Raw genomic sequence first — 18,235 nt, 5'->3', positions numbered from 1 at the left:
CTTTGATCAAGCAAAAAATGTAGGAAGTCAGGGGTATTTTTCTTCAGCAATTAGTTAGGGGTGTGTAACCTGTACTGTTCTGTGCCATGTAGGAGTTTTTGGGTCCTTCCCAGAGTGAGGTACCAGCTCAGAATTTTCAGTTTTAAAGAGACTGGTTGTTCCATGCATATTTCTAATACCTCTCTCTCCTCAAGGAAGCTGTCATTGATCACTTCTAAGGTTCTGCCTCCTTTTTCCCCTTTCTTCTATGAGTCTTGGCTCCAAAGCCACTGCTGGGACTCAATAATATCACATCAAATCTTTCGACTTTCATTCCCCAAAATGAGTCCCTTTCAAGTCACCAAATGCATTACTGTATTCAGTATCCCACATTAAGTATGTTAGCAACATCAGCCTATTTATCCATCCAAAGGTGTCCATGGCAACACCTTTCACTCCTCCTAAGCGTTTGTATTCACTCTCAACTGAATTGTCCCTGTTTCAGGCAATGCCAACCTAAACCCTTTCTCCTGGAAGCTATAATTTCCTGAATAGGACTTCCCACTAGCCAAATTGCTTTTACTTCTCCCTGTCTTTGAGTAACAAGCTAGCGTCATTGGAGACAGGCTTTTTTTTTGGTAAAGGGAAACTAAACCTAGGCTGACATCAGCCCATTGGCTTCTCAGTGTGTTTTCCTGGTAATAAATATCGTGTCTCATGACAGATTCCTGCTCTTATTGCCAAGACTGTGCCAACAGTGGATGCCTTCATATATGCCCTGGGAAATGAGAACTACAGAGGAGGAATATGGCAGTTCCTCACAGGACAGAAGATTGAGAAAGCAGAGGTTGATAACAAAACTAAATAACCCATTATGGTACTAAACAAAATTACTGCAGGTACATCACTGAAAGCAAAATTCAAGAGAAAACTGAGTGCATTCTCTGATATGTATGTGCAAATGTGGTTCCACATTGGAAAGGCTGTGCACTGGCTACAAACAATGAAGTATGGAAAGAAAGCCCTCCAGATAACTGTCCAAACCATCATGAGCTGCTTGTCAAACAAGCTGCCTTAAACCTGTGTCGATTGTCATCAGTCTCATTTTATAAGTCACTATGAATAAAGTATGTGCTGGAAAGCATTTTTTTCTCCTGATAAAAGTTAACATAAAAGCTCAGCAAATTAACTGGAGCAGGATATTCATTTACCCAGTGAAGCCTCATCAGATCAATCTGTGCAGGTTGTCCATATGGTAATGTCTGGATTACCAGAAGATTAAACCAGTATCCAGTATTGACCACATGTCTGTATAAATAACTTGTTCATCTGAACAACTCATTTTCAGTGCACTCAAAACAAGTATTTCCAAATTTCCATCATGAATCTGACATCCTAGTTCCATAAAAACACTTCAGTGAGCATGTTTCCCCAGTAAGGAATATTGGCTTGGCTCCTATTCAAATGAGTTACTGCATGACATTCAGCTTTGTCACACACTAAACTGCATCGGATTGTGCAGCTGCTGCTTAGTAGGACAATCAAAAGCTTATAGTCCCTCATAAAACACATTCATCTTTTTGTTGAACATTGAGCAAAAATTAAAGGGAGGTATGAGTCAGATTCTGTTCAAAAATGTCATAAGAATAAAAAGTAACTTCACATCTTCCATTAAATTTCTCTATGTTCTACATGAGAGAGCAATCCATGGATCAGTGGTGATTAAAGAGTCTGAGTAATTAACAAGTCACTTTGATAATTATCATAATTTGTATGTATTTTAAACTCTCAAAATGTCCATTTTAAACACTTGTATTTGTCCGTGTTGCTCATATTGCTTATGGGATGAAAAACTGTCAGTTGATATTGCCTGTTATTCCAAGATGTGTCTCAGAATTGCCCATTTGTAAAAAAAAAATGTGCACAATACAGATTAGGAGAGATTTTATGCACAAAAAAAAGCAAACCTAATTGATACTTACAAGGACCACATGGTTCACTTCCAAGCACTGACAGTGAAAGGATTTTTGAAACTAACCAAAGAAAAATCTAATCCATCCTTTTGATGCCTTCCAACATACTAAAAAGGAAATCAGTTGCTTATGAGATACAAAAGGGTAAATGTTACAATCCTGCAAGCTAAACAATCAGTGGGTAGAAAGAACATGTCTAGAAATAGGGAATAAATGTCATTTTGTCAGCAGTTAACCAGCAGGATCCCATTCAGAGATGTGCTTTGGGACTTCATGAGGTTCAGTCTGGTCACAAACTACCTGACAGAGCACCGAATAATGCCATGACAAAATTATGCAGAATAACATATAATGCTGACAGCCAAGACTTACATCTTAGGTACACATAATATAAAGTGAGCAGATGACAAAATGTTTGCACTGATAAGTGCAAAATAATGTGTCTGGGCACAAAATTATCTCTAAGTATGTATCTACAGTGACAAGTTCTAAATGTGCAATTATCTCTTTCTCAGGAAAGAGGCCTGGGTAGGTCTTGCAATCACCAGCTCCATTGTCAGAGGGGTCACAAAGATAAATCCCAGCAGAATGCTAAAAAATAACTAAAAAAAGAAGTAGGTAACAAAATAGAACACAGTGACACCATTTGAGAACTATTTATTCAAACTTAGTGAACAGGGTGCATAGTTAGGGTCATTCCAACTCAGAGAGGATAAACTAGAGATGATCAAACACAGGGAGAAGTTTGAACACAGTAGCGAGGAAATGGAGTGTTGGCTCAGAAGAGATGTCTGATGAGGAGAACAGAGACAGCCTTATTGAACCAGGGACACAGGGCATGAGAGACAGACTGATTGTTTGCTGCTCCCAGCAGCAGAAGAATGATGGGGTATACAGTAAAATTAGTTTGAGATGTGCATTTTCTGAAGTTCATGGTTTGAGGAGTGTTCTTCATATCTGCCTACTGAAACACATTATGGCTTACATAAAAAGACTGTAATAATCTAATAAATAACAGCTAAAGACATTTCGTTGGGGACCGAGTCCCTTTGGCTTAAAGGAAACATACATCAGGAACTCATCTCAGATTTTGGCTCTTAGTCCATTTGGAGATTGACTTTTGACTTGCTCTTACTACAAACTTTCTAATGTGGGAGTAGAAAGCAGCAGAGCTGTTTCTTCATTCTGTTGGACAGCCACAAATCTAAGTGTGCCTCTGCTTAGGTTTGTGCACTCTTATTCATATTGATTACTGAGAAGTAGTGATGGGGAAAGCTGACTTAGAGAGTATAACATGGGTAAATGGTATTAAAGCCTTGAGACAAATGGGGCCTCTGTCCCAAGCAGCAACCAAAGCTGTCCTCTGGACCCCACTGAATAAATGCAAGGTAACAAAGTCACTGAAACCTTTCAGATGGTGCAAAACTTACAGATGAATTGTGAAGAACACAGGGTATGTTCATATGGCCCAGCATAGTGCTATAAGCCTGGGAATAAGCAGAGGCAGCAGAGTGCATTACAGTGAGATGAGAACAGCCTGTCCCACCCAAGAGAGAGACCTCACTTCAGATGGTTTCCTGTGCACATTGGGTCAGAAATTCCACCTGGTTTCACTCTGCACCTCTAAACCTAAAGATGTACACAAAACTTGAGTGATTTCTCTTGTCATTTATCTCCCTCCTAAATATCTTCAACAAATACTTCTCAGCCAGTCAGGTCCATAGCTGTTCCAGCCTGAGGGTTCCTTTATACAAGTTACAAAAGCTCCTGACTGAGTGAAGAGAAGTAAACAAAGCATTGGAACAAACTATTCAAACTCTAGTTTATTGCCTTGGCTGCTGACTTCCTGCCTGTGAGGGGAGGAACTGAGGTTTCTCATGGCTCATTTATTGGATTATGGATACTTAAAAAAAAAAACTGAAACAAAAAAAGACATAGAAAGAAAAAAGAGAGTTTCGAGGGACTGTTCACCAAGACCTAGCAGTACCTGATAACTGGTCACTCTTCTGGCTATGACTAGTTCTCACCACTGGTTTATCCACATTAAGAAGGGGTGATGACCACTAACAAGTGTTTAGGCTGATGGGCTAAAGAAGTGTACTGTGCTTCAGGAAAACGTCTGAAAGAAAACTGCAGTGCATCAAGAAGCCCGACACATATTTCCAGTTAATTACACAGTTTATCCTTAGCACAGTCAGCCTTCACCACAACATGCTGGCCCAGTGCCCCATGGCACTGCTGGTTGTCCAGGTCTTGCCAGTGGGTATCTCTTACCATCCCCTGCCACAACAAGGTGTTATCTTGAGTAGTTTAGGCTGAAGTATACAAAATCCCATAAGGATCTTGCACTCTGGAGAGTCACAGATGGCTAGAAACAGGATTTACATTACCCTAACCAAACTACAGGCCAGTGGGGTATACAGGGGATGCAAGGCACTCCTATACACGTAGTATTCCACCTATTCTCTAAAGCAAACTGCATAAGAGCAAAAATTGGAGAGTCAGCTTAAGCCAGTCCAGACAATATGAACAGCAGTGATTAATACCTGTCCTGTCACTAAAGATGAGAGTGACTACAACAACTGTGTGCCCACTGTTAAAAGTAATTAAATGACACCTCAGGTTATGTCACATAAGCCGCTGGAACTCTTTGCTGGGGATATTTTGAACACAACCAAAATAGAAGTGGAAGGTGGGCCTCTCCTTAGGCTTCAATTACTTGAGTCAGTATCCAACCCTTCTTAACACCCAGTGATCTGCAGCATTATATCCAATATCACTTAAACACCCTCCCGTGCCTCTCACAGGCAAACTAATACTGCTCATTTGTGTCAGAGTGAGCATTGTGACACACTGATGAAAAACAGACTCTCAAAGAAAAAACAGAAGGCAATTTTATCTCCTTATCTTTAGATACAAAGTGTAATTTCTTCAGGTTTTCTTTCAGCAGACATAAATGCCTCACACCTCAAACAGCATTTCACACAGTTCTATGTTCAAGGTTATTAAACGCCCACAACTCCAAATGAAGTTACTATGTCCTCAATAATGCTGCAAATCCAGATCTGGCTGACTCAGCTTTCCTGCACTGCCCACACTCACAAACACCCTCCAGTTCAATAAAAGGGAGTCAGGTTTTTCTGCAGTGCACATTCCTCATGTGCCTCACACACATTGTGATGTGTTTTTCCCAGCACCTGCAATACAGCTGATGGGAGCGTTACACAACAATTCTTCAATAGGGCCACAGGAGGAATCTGCACTGTTCCCAGTCTATCATCATGATTCTTTGAACAGCATTACTGTAAAACAGGGCAGTGAGCTGGTTTTGTCATCACAGAGAACAAAAAGGGCTGCCAAAATCTTAAACATGGACCCAAGTGCTAGTGATTGGTTTGCTTCAACAATGACACAAAAAGTGAAATATAAGATCCTTATAGCATGATGAATGGCAAGTGTTAGTCACAAGTACTCATCCTTCCTGTATGTCTCACTTAAATTTCTGTTTGTGTTCCACCTACAAGGATGACAAAGTAGAGGCTCGCACCTCAGCCCATGATAGTGAGAGTTTGCATGTTGGAGTTAAACTGCAAAAATATTTGTACCATCATGCCTTTTTATACATATTCCCATTTGAGATTGTTAGACAGAGGATTACAGTCAATGGTCTGTATGAGCTACCCTGACCAGGCTAACACAGTAAATACTCACAGGGCTTTTTGTTATGAAAACAGACACTTCACTTTCTGCAGAGAAAAAAGGAGGGTGGGCCTGGTGCATTAATATTATGTAAAATAATAAGAATTTTCAAATGGTGAACACACATGCCTACACATATATATTAGGTGTTGTTTGGAAGCCTAATAATGTAAAGTAATCTTTTTTGTATATCATTAAAAGGATCCAGTAAGAGCATTGGGAAGCACAAAAATGCTTCTCAATGAGATGCAAGTCTGAATGATTATTAACACAATTTAAATTGTACATGCAAGATTTAAGAATTATTTTTTAACACTTTGAGATCCTTGGATTTCTGCAGACTGTAATTTCTTCCAGTGTTCGCCATGTATGAAATTTTCCAAAGCAGGTTTTGTTCAGAACAGAACATCAGATTACAGAACTGTCAGAAAAGGAGAGCTACTGCTGTGTAAAGGGGCTGTGCTGGGCTACAGGTTTTCCTTGTTTCAGAAGAAGCAGGAGACAAGCACAGAGCTCACTGGTTAGGAATAATACCCCTGAGCAGTGCCACAGAGGTGAGGCAAAGGGAGCTGCAGAGAGCTGATACCTCCCTTGAGACTCTGACCCACAGAAATGGTCAAGACAATTAAGATTTTGCACCTAAATGCCAATTTAATGTCTTTCGGATGCAAATTCAATTACCTGTTTTAAAGGAATCTAATTTTAATTAACCCAGGTCTCAAATTAATGTAAACTAATTAAACATTATTTAGAAATATGTTTCAGAAGAAAATACCTAGTTCAGTAGGTCTGTCAAATTCGGTCAAAAGTCAAGTTTTAAAAAATTCTTTCTAATTATAGTAGTACAAAAATATGACTCTAGGAAGACAAACATTTGTATCCTACAAACATATCTTTTTTTAAATGGAGACAACAATAATTCACTTACATATAGGCCAAGTTGGATGGGGTTCTGAATAACCTGGTCTAGTTAAAAGTGTCCTTGCTTAAAGCAGAGGAGCTGGAACTAGGTGATCTTTAAGATCCTTTCCAAACCAAATAAAGCCATTCTATGTTATAAAAACCAACAAAGAATATTATGCAAGTGGAAACAGGGAGCAAACTTGCAAGTGCTACAGCAAGAGTGCTAAATTTCCAATGTGCTTTAGATCCTGACAGTGAAAACAAACTGTATTTTGACAGCAACAGCTGGAGGCTCAAATTGCTGGAGAAGCCACTCTTTTAATCTTTGTGGTGAACAGTGAGAAAACATATTTTCATGGTATTCATTGATTCATGCCCACTGTCCCAAGATTTCTTCCACTGACCTACACCATGAGGTGCTACAGCAACATTCTTGATTTCTCTATCAATAAGCTGACCCATCATTCAAAGACAACCACTTTGCAAGCAAATTATATCACACTGGATGAGAAACCATTGTGCTGAAATCAGCTGTAGAAGCAGCAGGTTAAGGATGCTGTTAACTATGGATGGGGCAGGGAAAATGCCATCAAACAAACAGAAGGAAGGCAAACCCAAAGCTTTAGTGGCAATATTTGTCAGCTCTTTCTCTACTGAACCAGAGTCAGTTCAAACTTTAAAGCTAAAGTTTCAGCACCCTGCAGTTGTGCTTCTGTCTCAGCAGCTCATTGAGTAGCAGCATGCCCCAGGTATCACATGGAATGGTGCTTCTGAGGCATGGATTAAATACTCCATTTCCCAGAGAACTCTGAAGCCTTTCCTTTACTAGGAAGGTTCAACTTTCTTGAAATAGAAAACAAACAAAAAAATTAATGGAGACAAGACAGTGGGCTGATTTACTGTTAGCCCTTTATCTACAAAGAATCTGCATACTGAGATGCGTGGCACCACCATGTGATACATCAGCTCCTGGAGGATGGTCTCCAAGCCTGAGTTTGGTACATAAGCTCTCCCCAAAACTGGAATCCACAAAGAAAGTAAGGAAAGGCACCTTAGACTATAAATCTGAAAAGAGGGGGAATTTTTGTTTCATGTCCTTTCTCAGCACATTGAGCCACTTCACTGCAGCCTGTTTTCAGCAAGGTTTCAAAACTTGGGACTAGGCAACTCAGCATCATTGAATTATTTAATCCAGAAAAGACCTTCCTAGAATCACATTCTTGTACTACAAATTAGGAATAATTATTTTTAATTAATGGTTGGACCTGGTTTTGCCAACTGAATGAGAACATGTAATTTGGAATTTATTTGACTTGACCAGATGCAAAGAAATTTAGATAATGATATTTTTCCAAGGATAAAATGCAAAGACTCCCGTGTTCCTAGTGAAAACTTGAATTTCCCCAGGATACTCATAAGGATAAGCAAGATACAGCCAATTACACCTTTTATGGAATTACCACATAACATGTTATATGAACTGAATAGTAGGTTACTGCCAGCTCTTAAAATACAGTTCATAGGTAGATACCACTGAATGGGGACATTTTAAAACCAGAGACTTTTTCTTCACTGAGTCTTTGGTTTTGCTTCTCTGTGCTGTAGTCCCATCTTCAGAGGACATAAAACTGTGTGGAGTAGTAACAAGAGAGAGATGGGTAAATGAGCCATCAGGGTTAATAGTTGTAACCTGAAAAAATGTATTTTGGTAAGATCAACTGAGATCCAAGAATGGAAGTTGCTTATATTTACATGATAGAAGACATTGCTTTGAAAAACAGAGCTCAGAAAAGGATTTAGGGGTCATTATAGATAATCGCCTCAATGTAAGCTGTCTGGGCAATGCTGTTGCAAAAAGGACTAATGAGATTCTTGAATATGGGTGGGGGAGAATAATACGAAGCAGAAATAATGAAGGATTTCAGCATCATTTGGCAGCACTGCCAAGACCATTACTAGGTTACTGAATGCTGTTCTAGTGTCTGCATTTTAAGAGGATTGAAGATATTGGACAGAGTTCAAGTGAGTGTCACAAATGAATTCTCTGGCTTTAGAAAAAGCTCATGCCTTCTGACATGATGGGTAGGAAGCTCAGCATATTCACCTCACTGAAGAGAAAGTGTAGACATACCTTCATCACACTGCAGAGGTAATTGTTCTTGGGGAAGACATACGTGAGGAGCTTTCCAATCTGGCTGACAAAGACCCAATGAATAAAAGTTGAAGCCAGAAAAATTCAGCCTTGAAGTAAGGGGAAATTTCCCAGCAACAAAGGAACGAAAGACAGAAACAACTTTTCAGAAGAACTAGTGAAACCACCATCACTTGCAATCTTTTGGACAAAGACAGATAGTTCTGAAGATACACATTTGGCCTAGTTTCAGACTAGATGATTGTAGTTGTCCTTCCTGGCTTGTAAGCCCTTAGTTTCCCATGCACAGCTTTATTTCCTCAGCCCTTGGTGAAACAGGGCTGCCTATACTGTAATCAATGTGCTTGCAATGTTTCCATGGTGGCTCAAATGATGCAACAGGAGCTATGACTGGCAAGGATGAAGGGATAGCACTGTGGGGCCACGTTGGCCTCATGGTCAGGGAGAAAGGGTCACCTTATGTCCTGTTCTGACATAAACAGTCAGGTAAAGTTTGATAGCAGGTGTTTGAGAGATCATAATCCATTCCTAAGGATGCAAACCAATTATAAAATCTTGGGTAGCAGTGGAGAGTGATCAACCCTTGTGAAGCTATGAATGCTTTCTTTTACATTAAGGCCAAAACTATTTTGAAACAGCTTCCTAGTTTCTCCAAACTCATCCACAGAGAACTTGGAAAGTGGAGAACATCACAGATATGGTCAGATCTGATCCCATGTGCCTGCTGAAGAGAGTCACACTAGCCAACTTCACTGGTCTAAAAGTTTAGAAGAACCCAGGTGCTTATTCAGAGGCAGGATCGTGCAGGGAAAATGTACACTGGAGAGCATTGCAGACAGACAGATACACCTGCTGTGGGATAGAGAGATGGGGAGAACAGAGTATCAGCACCTCTGAAACAATTGCCTAAAGATGGCATTTGAAATCAAATGTATATAGCAGCCATACCTATGAAGCAGCAATGAGTTTTTACCTGAAGCACCAGTGAAAAAAACATGGTTCTTGACTCCAGTGAAACCTCATCCAGTAGCTGAAATTAGAAATATTAATCCCATGGCATGTCCATAATTAAAGACTCCATCTACCACCAAACAGCTGTGTAACTACTGCTGGCTGAACCTCAGTGCTTTGAAATAGGATTAGGAGGAAATTAAAAGAGAAGTAAGCATTGCAAGCATCAGTAAGACAAGCAATACCATTGTGTTACATGGATAAAATTATAAAACTAATGTTCTTTTGCAGTTACTCTTTCTTAGAATTCATTACCAGCAAAAATGAGAGTATTACAAACAAAACTAAGGAATTCAGGACTTGAGGCATGTCAAAATTCTATCACCCAACAGTGTCTGCTTATGTTGAACATTTATTAACTTCTTTTTGCTATTTTTCAGGGGCCTGAATTTGCTATTTGTTCTGGTTTTGGCTGGGTCAGAATTCATTTTCTTCATAGCAGCTGGTGTACAGCAATATTTTGTGTTTATAATACAGTGATGTTTTCCTTATGGCTGATCAGCATTTACACAGAGCCAAGGCCTCTTCTGCTCCTCACCCCACGCCACCAGTGAGGAGGCTGGGGGTGCACAAGGAGCTGGGAGAGGACACAAGCAGGACAGCTGACCCCAGCTGACCTAAGGGATATTCTGGACCATATTACATCATCCTCAGCATATAAAGCTGGGGGAAGAAGGAAGCACTTCCCAAGTAACTGTTACATGTGAGGAAGCTCAGCTTTCCTGGGGATGGATGAACATCTGCCTGCCCATGGGATGTGCTGAATGAATTCCTTGTTTTGCTCAGCTTATGGATGTGGCTTTTGTCCTGCCTATTAAACTGGCTTTATCTCCACCCACAAGCTTCCTCACTTTTACTCTCCCAGGTCCTCCCCATCTCACTGCAGGGGGGTGAGTGGGCAGCTGTGTGGAGCTTAGTTGCCGACTGGGGGTAAACCAGGACACTGCTGAAATCTACTCCATTAATTTACCACCACCATGCCTCAGACAAAGATTTACAAATAATTATCCAAAGGGATGGTTTTCTCTCCTTGAATGTCTCTAAACAGTGCATGTTGTTTTTCTGACTGAAAACTATTTGTAGATATGGACAAATAACAGGATAGCAATAAGAAAGTGTCATCCTGTGAGAAAGGTGCCATATGGTACACAAATCCTATTAAGAGGGTTTAATTGTTATTTAAAAGCCTACAGACAAGCAGGAATAAAAGGGACCCCAGTTCAGACATTCTCTGGATGATGATTTTGCTTCAGTTTCGGTTGCAGTCAGAAACAAGATCCCTCCCTCCTCCTGCAGGGAGCCATTAAATGTGACTGGAAGAACACAGAATAATCCCCAGTAAACTGGTGCTGTGCATGTATCTGACCAAATCACCAGGCTCCTGCAGTGTCTCAGTGCTAGCAGCCAGTCCTTTCTCAGTTGCACTGACAATTTAACTCAGAGAAGCTGGTTCATCTATAATGTATGATGGGAATTCCATGGTTTAAAATTTTTTGTGTCTCTTTTCAGAAGGAGTCCACCCTCCTGCCAGAGCCATAAAGCCATGGCTCCAAACAACATTATTTGTCACTATTCTGTCTCTTCTTCCTTTTTTTTTGCTCCAGGTGATGGAAAATAAATTAGCCAGGAGGTCTTTTCAGGCGAGGTGGCTGTACTGTGACCAAGGGGCAGTACTGGAGCTGCAGAGCTGCCATCTGCACTGGTTCCTCACATCCCAAGCTGGGTTTCCTTGTCACTGTCATGGAGGCAGGAATACAGACAAGGAGCTGGCTAACTGCTGCCTCCAGTAATCAAAAATTATGGCACAGAGTTGGCTTGCCAAGCTTCAGGCAGTGGGAAAAAAAATGACCCCTGAAAATGTATCCTGGCTGTTCTATCAAGGGTAAAACTGAAGTGTCTAGTTTGACTTTATTAAATTGGTGTATGGAAATAGTACATAATTTAGAATCATAGGCTTTGGATAAAGATATGATTGCAAGGTTTTTAGCAGGTCAGGGGCCCAATTAAAAAAATTAAGTCCACAAAATTTAATCCCTCTGTACCTTTATGCTTCAATGTGACTCCTGTTAACTCCCTAAAATTAGATTTTTAATCTCAGATTGGCACCCCTTTCTCTGCCTCTCAAGTAACACAAGCAGTGAGAAGATTATGGCCACTTATGTAGTATCTATTTTCCTATAATCCTTTTAGCACCATAAATGCTAAATATAGTATCCAGTTTAAATTAGCTTTAACCTCAAGTTGACTCCAGTTAACCATGCAGAAACAGTCAGAAGAAAGGCAAAATCAAAAACAAACCACACCCCAAAGAAGGCTAGAAAGAGGTAAAAATATTTCCACACTTAAAAAAAAATGTGGTAAGCTGTTCAGTGCATATTAACAGATGACTGCAATAGTGCTGAATTGTCAACAGCTTTTTGAAAATGTGGGGCTTGTGAGCCCTTAGTCTGCCACACACGAGTAGATTGGTCACAGTACTCACCCTTGCAAACAGCCATCCCAAAAAGTACAACAAGAAATTGGGGCTGCTCCTGCAGCTCCTTACTCCCAGCTGTATTTACAAATCATTAACACTGAACATGGAGGCATTTCTGTGAATCAAACTCCCACTAGATTTCCCAGGACAACCCTTTGCAGGCATCATGAGACCTTCACAAGGAAAACTGATCCATCCCCTAATTAGGGGAGGACCCCCATCATAACTCAATACTGAGAAGAGCTAAAACAGGCTCAAAACCTAAAACAAGAATTACTTCAGTAAAACAACTGCAGAAAACCCTGTCTTTTGCCTGACAATTGCTTCAGGAAGAAAAAAGCTCTCAGCACCAAAGCAGGAGGGTCCCAGGGAGTGGGTGCCAGCTCCTGCTGACCACAGCCAGCTTTACAGCTGCCAGGGCCAGATCACTCCATGCATTTTACCTGGGACATTGATAGGTACATACTTGTTATCTTGTATGCTCTGTTTCTGCCTCTGCAACAACACTTACTCTGAGCTGTTTTTCCAGCTGTTTTAGCCAGTTTGCCTATAGAGCATAACAGCAAATGAATCCCAACAAACAAATCATCCTGAAGTAAACAATCATACACCATTAAAGTTACAGGTTCATCTCAAAACTTAATACTAGATTTAATAAAGCTGCAAGTTTCTCCACTGCTTACTTTTGCCCTTTTCAAACATCACATGGAGACAAGGGAAACCCTCCCTCAGACAGCCTGGCGTTTTTCATACTCCAGAGACAGAATGACTGCCAAACCCTACTCTGGCATGGAAAATATCATAGAGATGCAAATTAAAATATACCTGATTGTGTCTGCCTGTCCATTTTGCTTCAGCTTGTTAGGAACAATCAAACAGATGCCTAATGCTGAGCAGTAAAATGAGTACCCAGGAACTCTTCCCACAGTTTTCCTCCTTCACTTGGAGGACTGCCACATACACAGATTGCAACAATCTCAAATGTTCATTATCAAGATACACTCATCTGTTAAACACAGATTAGAAGGAGAGGATAGGCAGGGTTGGTGAAAGGAGAAATAATGAATTAGGAAATGTTCGTGTGTACTGTCACAGCCACTACCAAAACATGTGGTTAGCTTCTGTTTAAAAAGCTATGAAATTTCAGCAAGATAAACAAACACATTGATGAAATGTGGTAAAATTGGGGTTCTACACCAAAAGCAGAATCAAACTGGCTGTAGGCAGGAACTCCAGAGCCCACAGTACACTCATGCATCAAATTTCTTTTACTTTTTGGAAAGGATTTATAGTAGATGAGTAAATAAAACATTTTCAACTACACCTGGCTAAAAAACCAAGACAGCAACCAGTATAGGTCATATCTGGAGGAAATATAAACTCCAGGTATTTGTCTTGAGCCTCCTGAGGTTAGACTGAGCACCTCGTGGACCACAGCAGGAGTATCACTGCCTGAGGAACACTCAGTCTCTCTGAGACATGAGGGGAGCAGCAGTACCCTAGAGAGCAGGGGGAATACCAAGGTGAAAGCTAAGGGCACAGTGGTAGAATCACATATTTAGAGAGAATATTTATTGCAAACCTATTCAATTCCTGACTTCAGCAATCTCTCTCACTCTGAACCAAACCCCTACAGCAGGTGATGGACAAAGATCCCAAGTAAGTTGCACAAGAAGTTATCTGGCTTTCATAAACTTCACTTTTTGGAATAAAATCTTTCTAATTACTCTCAATCTGCAGAATTTTCAAAAGTTTCTAATGGTTCTTTTAAAGTGATTAGCAAGCTGAGCAATTATCTAAGCTATCATTTCCTCCTGAAATACAGGTTAGTTAAATCTTCTTAGGCTCTGCAATGGTACTATGGCACACATTACAGTACAGAGTAACAAGCCACTCCAGATGAAGGAGCCTATTAAGGTTTTGCTCTCCTCTTTATTCCTAAAAACGAAAACCAAGACCTCATCATAACATAAGAAAACCCAGTCCTAGAAACTGGAAGAAAGAGATTACTGTTATGATGCTAGTGGGGCCATGGCCTGTAATAGTGAAGAGTCAGCATGTGTTCTCCTTATTCAGTCCTGTGTGCCATCACCAGCACACACTGAAATGGCAAATTTCCACAGAGGGCAAAAATAAATGGCTCTATGCCAAATCACCCCATCCACAGCCCACAGCCAAAAAAGATTCACGGCTGGCACATACCTGAGGTTGCCTAAGGACATTTCCCACCACAGCAGCACCCTCAGCTGGGCCCCAAGGAAACCTCAGTCAGTCCTTTTTGTTCTTAGTTAGCTCTTTTTCTGTCAGAACAAAAGACTTTGAAGTTGAAAGTGTAATGAGAAGAATATTTCTTTAATAAGGTTTTAGGCTTAGCCAATGCCCAGGCACTTCCTAATGTCACCAGTGCTGCAAGTCCCTTGACAAGAGCACTGGACCTCTCTTTAGCTTTTTGGGGTATTTATTTTTTGTTTGTTTTTAATTTTTTTTTATTATTTTCAATTGGGTTTGGGGTTTGTTGTTGTTTTGTTGTTTGTTACCTTTTTGTTTTATTTTTTTTTTTACCATGGCATGGATAGGGATTAATCAATTTCACATTAGATTTTTCCTCACCCTTCCCTCAAGACAGCAATGAAATCCAAACTCACATCAAATTGATTTCATTTGTCATGAAACAACAGGTCTGTGTGTTGAGGAGTATTGAGTAGTCCTCATATATAAATATATACTCGTGTACAAATACATGAGTGGCTTGTTTAACTTCTGCACCTCTTAGGGACCTCTCTAACTAGATCTCTGTCATTACTTCCAAGTAATGACAAAATAATTTCTCCAATTAACTGTTTCTAGTAAGAGTAGTGTTAGAGGGAGAGAACAGTTCCTGCCTCTCTTGCTTGGGGATCTGGTGTCCCAAGTACATGCCAGTCCATTTAATACAGTGACCTGTCTCCATTTACTGAATTGATTTGGCATATGAATGTTTACACTGCCGAGTGTATTTAAGCTAATGGCTGCTAAAGCAGCTTATGTGACTTTTTAATCTAGCTTTTGCTTAGAGTCATTTGTGGAATGACTGTTTGAAAGGGAAACAGACAAGAAATTGGGGCAAAACTTACTCTGACAGACACTGAAAATGGGATGATGTGGCCACAGCACTTACACAGGCAGATTTGTGGCTCATTCATTACCATCAGACTGTTTCCCACAGCTGAGCTTTTCCACAGGCCAGCTGACCAGAGGCACAGCCTGCTCCCTGTGAGCAGACCTCAGGCAAGCCCTGGACAGCCTGCACTTTACAAAATTAATTTCATCCTCTGAAGCAGAAAATACTAATTCCTCTTTCTCCCCGAGGAAAGGGGCTGGTGGGGAATGTGACCAGTTAAGAGAGGCCCAGCTGGGTGCCTCATTCCCCTATGCTGTCTAGGGTTTTGACTTAATGACCTCAAAGATATTTTCCAACCTAGCTGATTTTGTGATTCACACATTCGTTTATAGGATTCTGTGTGAATTACAGTGAACCTCAAAAGCTGACAGATAATTCTGTGTGACTATCATTAAGCACTGAGGCTGAAGGGCCATTGGTGACTGAAAGATAGTTTCAAGGGCCTGCTGCAATGTACAGAGACTGGCTCTGATCACAGATTACCTGATTTATTAAGCAGGTATAATATTCTGTGTCACTATATGGTGGAAGTCTCCTTGTGCCATTTTCCCTTAGAGAACATAATGTTGATCTCTTACAAAGCACTGAGATCTGTTGATCTGTTAGCAAATATATCTGTATCATACTATTTTCCTTTTCAAACTCTTCCAAATCTTTTTATAGTAATTAAGCATGCTACATCAAAAATCAAACCTGTGCAAAATCATACTGACCCCCCCCAATATTTCAGACAACTCATCTCATTTCAGCATATGATGGAAAAAGTGAATCAAAGGACAGAAAACAATCTTTGCAAGAGTAATAATTAGATTTACTTCTCCTAATTCCTTGCACATGATCTTCTGATTTGCACTGCAGGCTTATCCACCTGCCACACTGCAGCCCTGCTGCCATCACAGAACCACGTCTAGGTATTCTAGATAACACCTAACTTCTTCACAGGCCTTCTTGTAGGTATTGCCACTGCTGTTTTAAATATGACCAATAAATTGACATAATGTTCATTTGAAAATGAGCATTGTCTAAACCTGCTATTCTGACACTGATATATCCTTACCAACATTTGGTACAAACATTGCTTCAAAATTAGAGAAAACAAAGCCAAAAACTCCTTCAAGAGGATTGGTGCCTATCCCATCAAACATCTCCACCTGCAGGTGCCCCCACAGAGCCAGGAGCTGGGGCTGCTCTCACAATCACAGATCCCTGGTGACTGTCCCACTGCACTCACAACTCTGCTCAGAGCAGAGGGTTGATGATCCAAGGTACAGAAATAGGAAAAGGAGATGAGAAGGGACACATAACACAATTATGGTTCCCATCTTTAGTTTCCTGAAGGAAACCCTATTCCATCATCCTGACTCCAAAGGTGAAGAGTCAGTTCCCATCACCTGTCACAGCAAGAAAAGAAGTCATCTTTGGGTAATCTCATCCTGGGGATAATCATGTTAGCTCCTCCTGACAGCTGCTGCAGATCTGAGAAGCAGGAGGTGCAGAAGCAGCATAAGCAGCATGATGTGGCCAGCCCAGCTCTTTATGAAAGCCACCTTTACTCCTGTGTGGTTGAAGCTCTGAGCAGGACCTTCCACTTTTCTGGGTATCCCACCTCCCCACAGCAATGGCAGCACCTGACTTTTGCTGCAGCATCCAAAACTTTGGAAGGAAATGGCATGATTGCCTTAAACTGCAAGATCCACCTGGCAGAGGATTTCTGAGTGATTATCGCATACCTCTGCTTGTCCCTGGACTTCCATCACCCAAAAGTGTGATAATCCCCAAAACACACGCCCTGCTGTGTCTTATCTGCAATTACAGCGATGTCTAAACGATGAGTTGTGCTTTCCTCACACGTGTGGATCTGGCACGAATCCCAGGAGCCAACTCGAGCCCTCTGCTGGGTCAGGTGTGGAAATCGCCTCTCTCCTTTCACCGCTGCCGGCTTAAAGACATGCCACAAGGTCATCTCCAAACACAGCTCATCAAGCATTTCTGACTAGATACTTGGATTCACAGCTGGGAAATGGAAGGTCATTCAGCACCGTGTCTCCTCTCAAAACATAGCGTGACTTGGATAGAAGCTGCTGAATGTAGATTGTCAGTCCCAGACTGACAGCACAAAGCAGCAGAAAGCCAAGCAATGAGAAGGGAAAGCCACAGGACCCTGTCATGATTATATCTTCAGTTTCAAAAATTGCTTTGATGTTCTCTCAACAGGGGATAGTTTCCATTCCCTTCAGTCTTTCCTGAAGCTTTAGTACAAATATTGGCTGTTTCTGTTGGATTTTTAGTTAGAAGTGGACTAAACAATTTCCTGCACAAACCACGGTGTCATCCCTCAGCACCCATTTAGACAGTATGAAAAGAAATGAGTAAGACCAGAACCAAAGGGGTGCCTAAAAATACAGAAAATATTCCTTGGAAGAAGGCAAAGACACAGAGGTGCATTCAGGCTGTAGACACAAAACAGTGCAAACCTCTAAAAGCCCAGCTGGCTCCTGCATTCAGCACCTTGTCTAAGGAGCCCAGCCATAGCTCAGCTTCAATTCATTTTAGACTTCCAGGACAGAGCTGAGTGTGACAAGCTGGAGGAAGGTTCATTCTCGGGTCTCCTCAGGCTGGTGGCCACGGGCAGCACACATCTCACTGCAGCTTCATCAGCTCTAAGCAGCCCAGACAGCAGCTGCCCTTCGCTTTGTGCTCTTGCATAAATGCTACAGATTTTACTCTGCAATCTGGATTTGACAAACTGGGAACAAATAAAGATACTGATGGTAGTACCCAGGTATCTGAGCAGACCCTTAATGGAAAAGAACTCTGCCAGGAAGAAATTTGTTTCTTATATTTTTAAGATTTATCTTTTTGTTTGCTGTTCACCAAATAAA

At 41.0% G+C, this 18,235-nt stretch overlaps 2 protein-coding genes across 6 annotated transcripts in view; one reads left to right on the top strand and one right to left on the bottom strand.

The window, feature by feature from the left end:
* Nucleotides 1–10,551, top strand: part of RGR (retinal G protein coupled receptor) — a 52,943-nt gene extending 42,392 nt beyond the window's left edge. For all 5 annotated transcript variants that reach the window (XM_085582412.1, XM_085582411.1, XM_085582413.1 and 2 more), the window contains one exon: nucleotides 704–10,551. In XM_085582412.1, the coding sequence (XP_085438538.1) occupies nucleotides 704–847 (144 nt within the window). In that variant the 3' untranslated portion in view covers nucleotides 848–10,551. The remainder of the gene's footprint in view (nucleotides 1–703) is intronic.
* Nucleotides 1–18,235, bottom strand: part of LRIT1 (leucine rich repeat, Ig-like and transmembrane domains 1) — a 66,119-nt gene that overhangs the window by 33,971 nt on the left and 13,913 nt on the right. The window lies entirely within an intron of this gene.

The sequence above is a fragment of the Lonchura striata genome, chromosome 6, assembly GCF_050655825.1.
Source record: "Lonchura striata isolate lonStrDom1 chromosome 6, ASM5065582v1, whole genome shotgun sequence".
NCBI lineage: Eukaryota > Metazoa > Chordata > Aves > Passeriformes > Estrildidae > Lonchura > Lonchura striata.
Note: the sequence above shows the minus strand (reverse complement) of the source record. Positions and strands in the feature narration are given on the sequence as shown.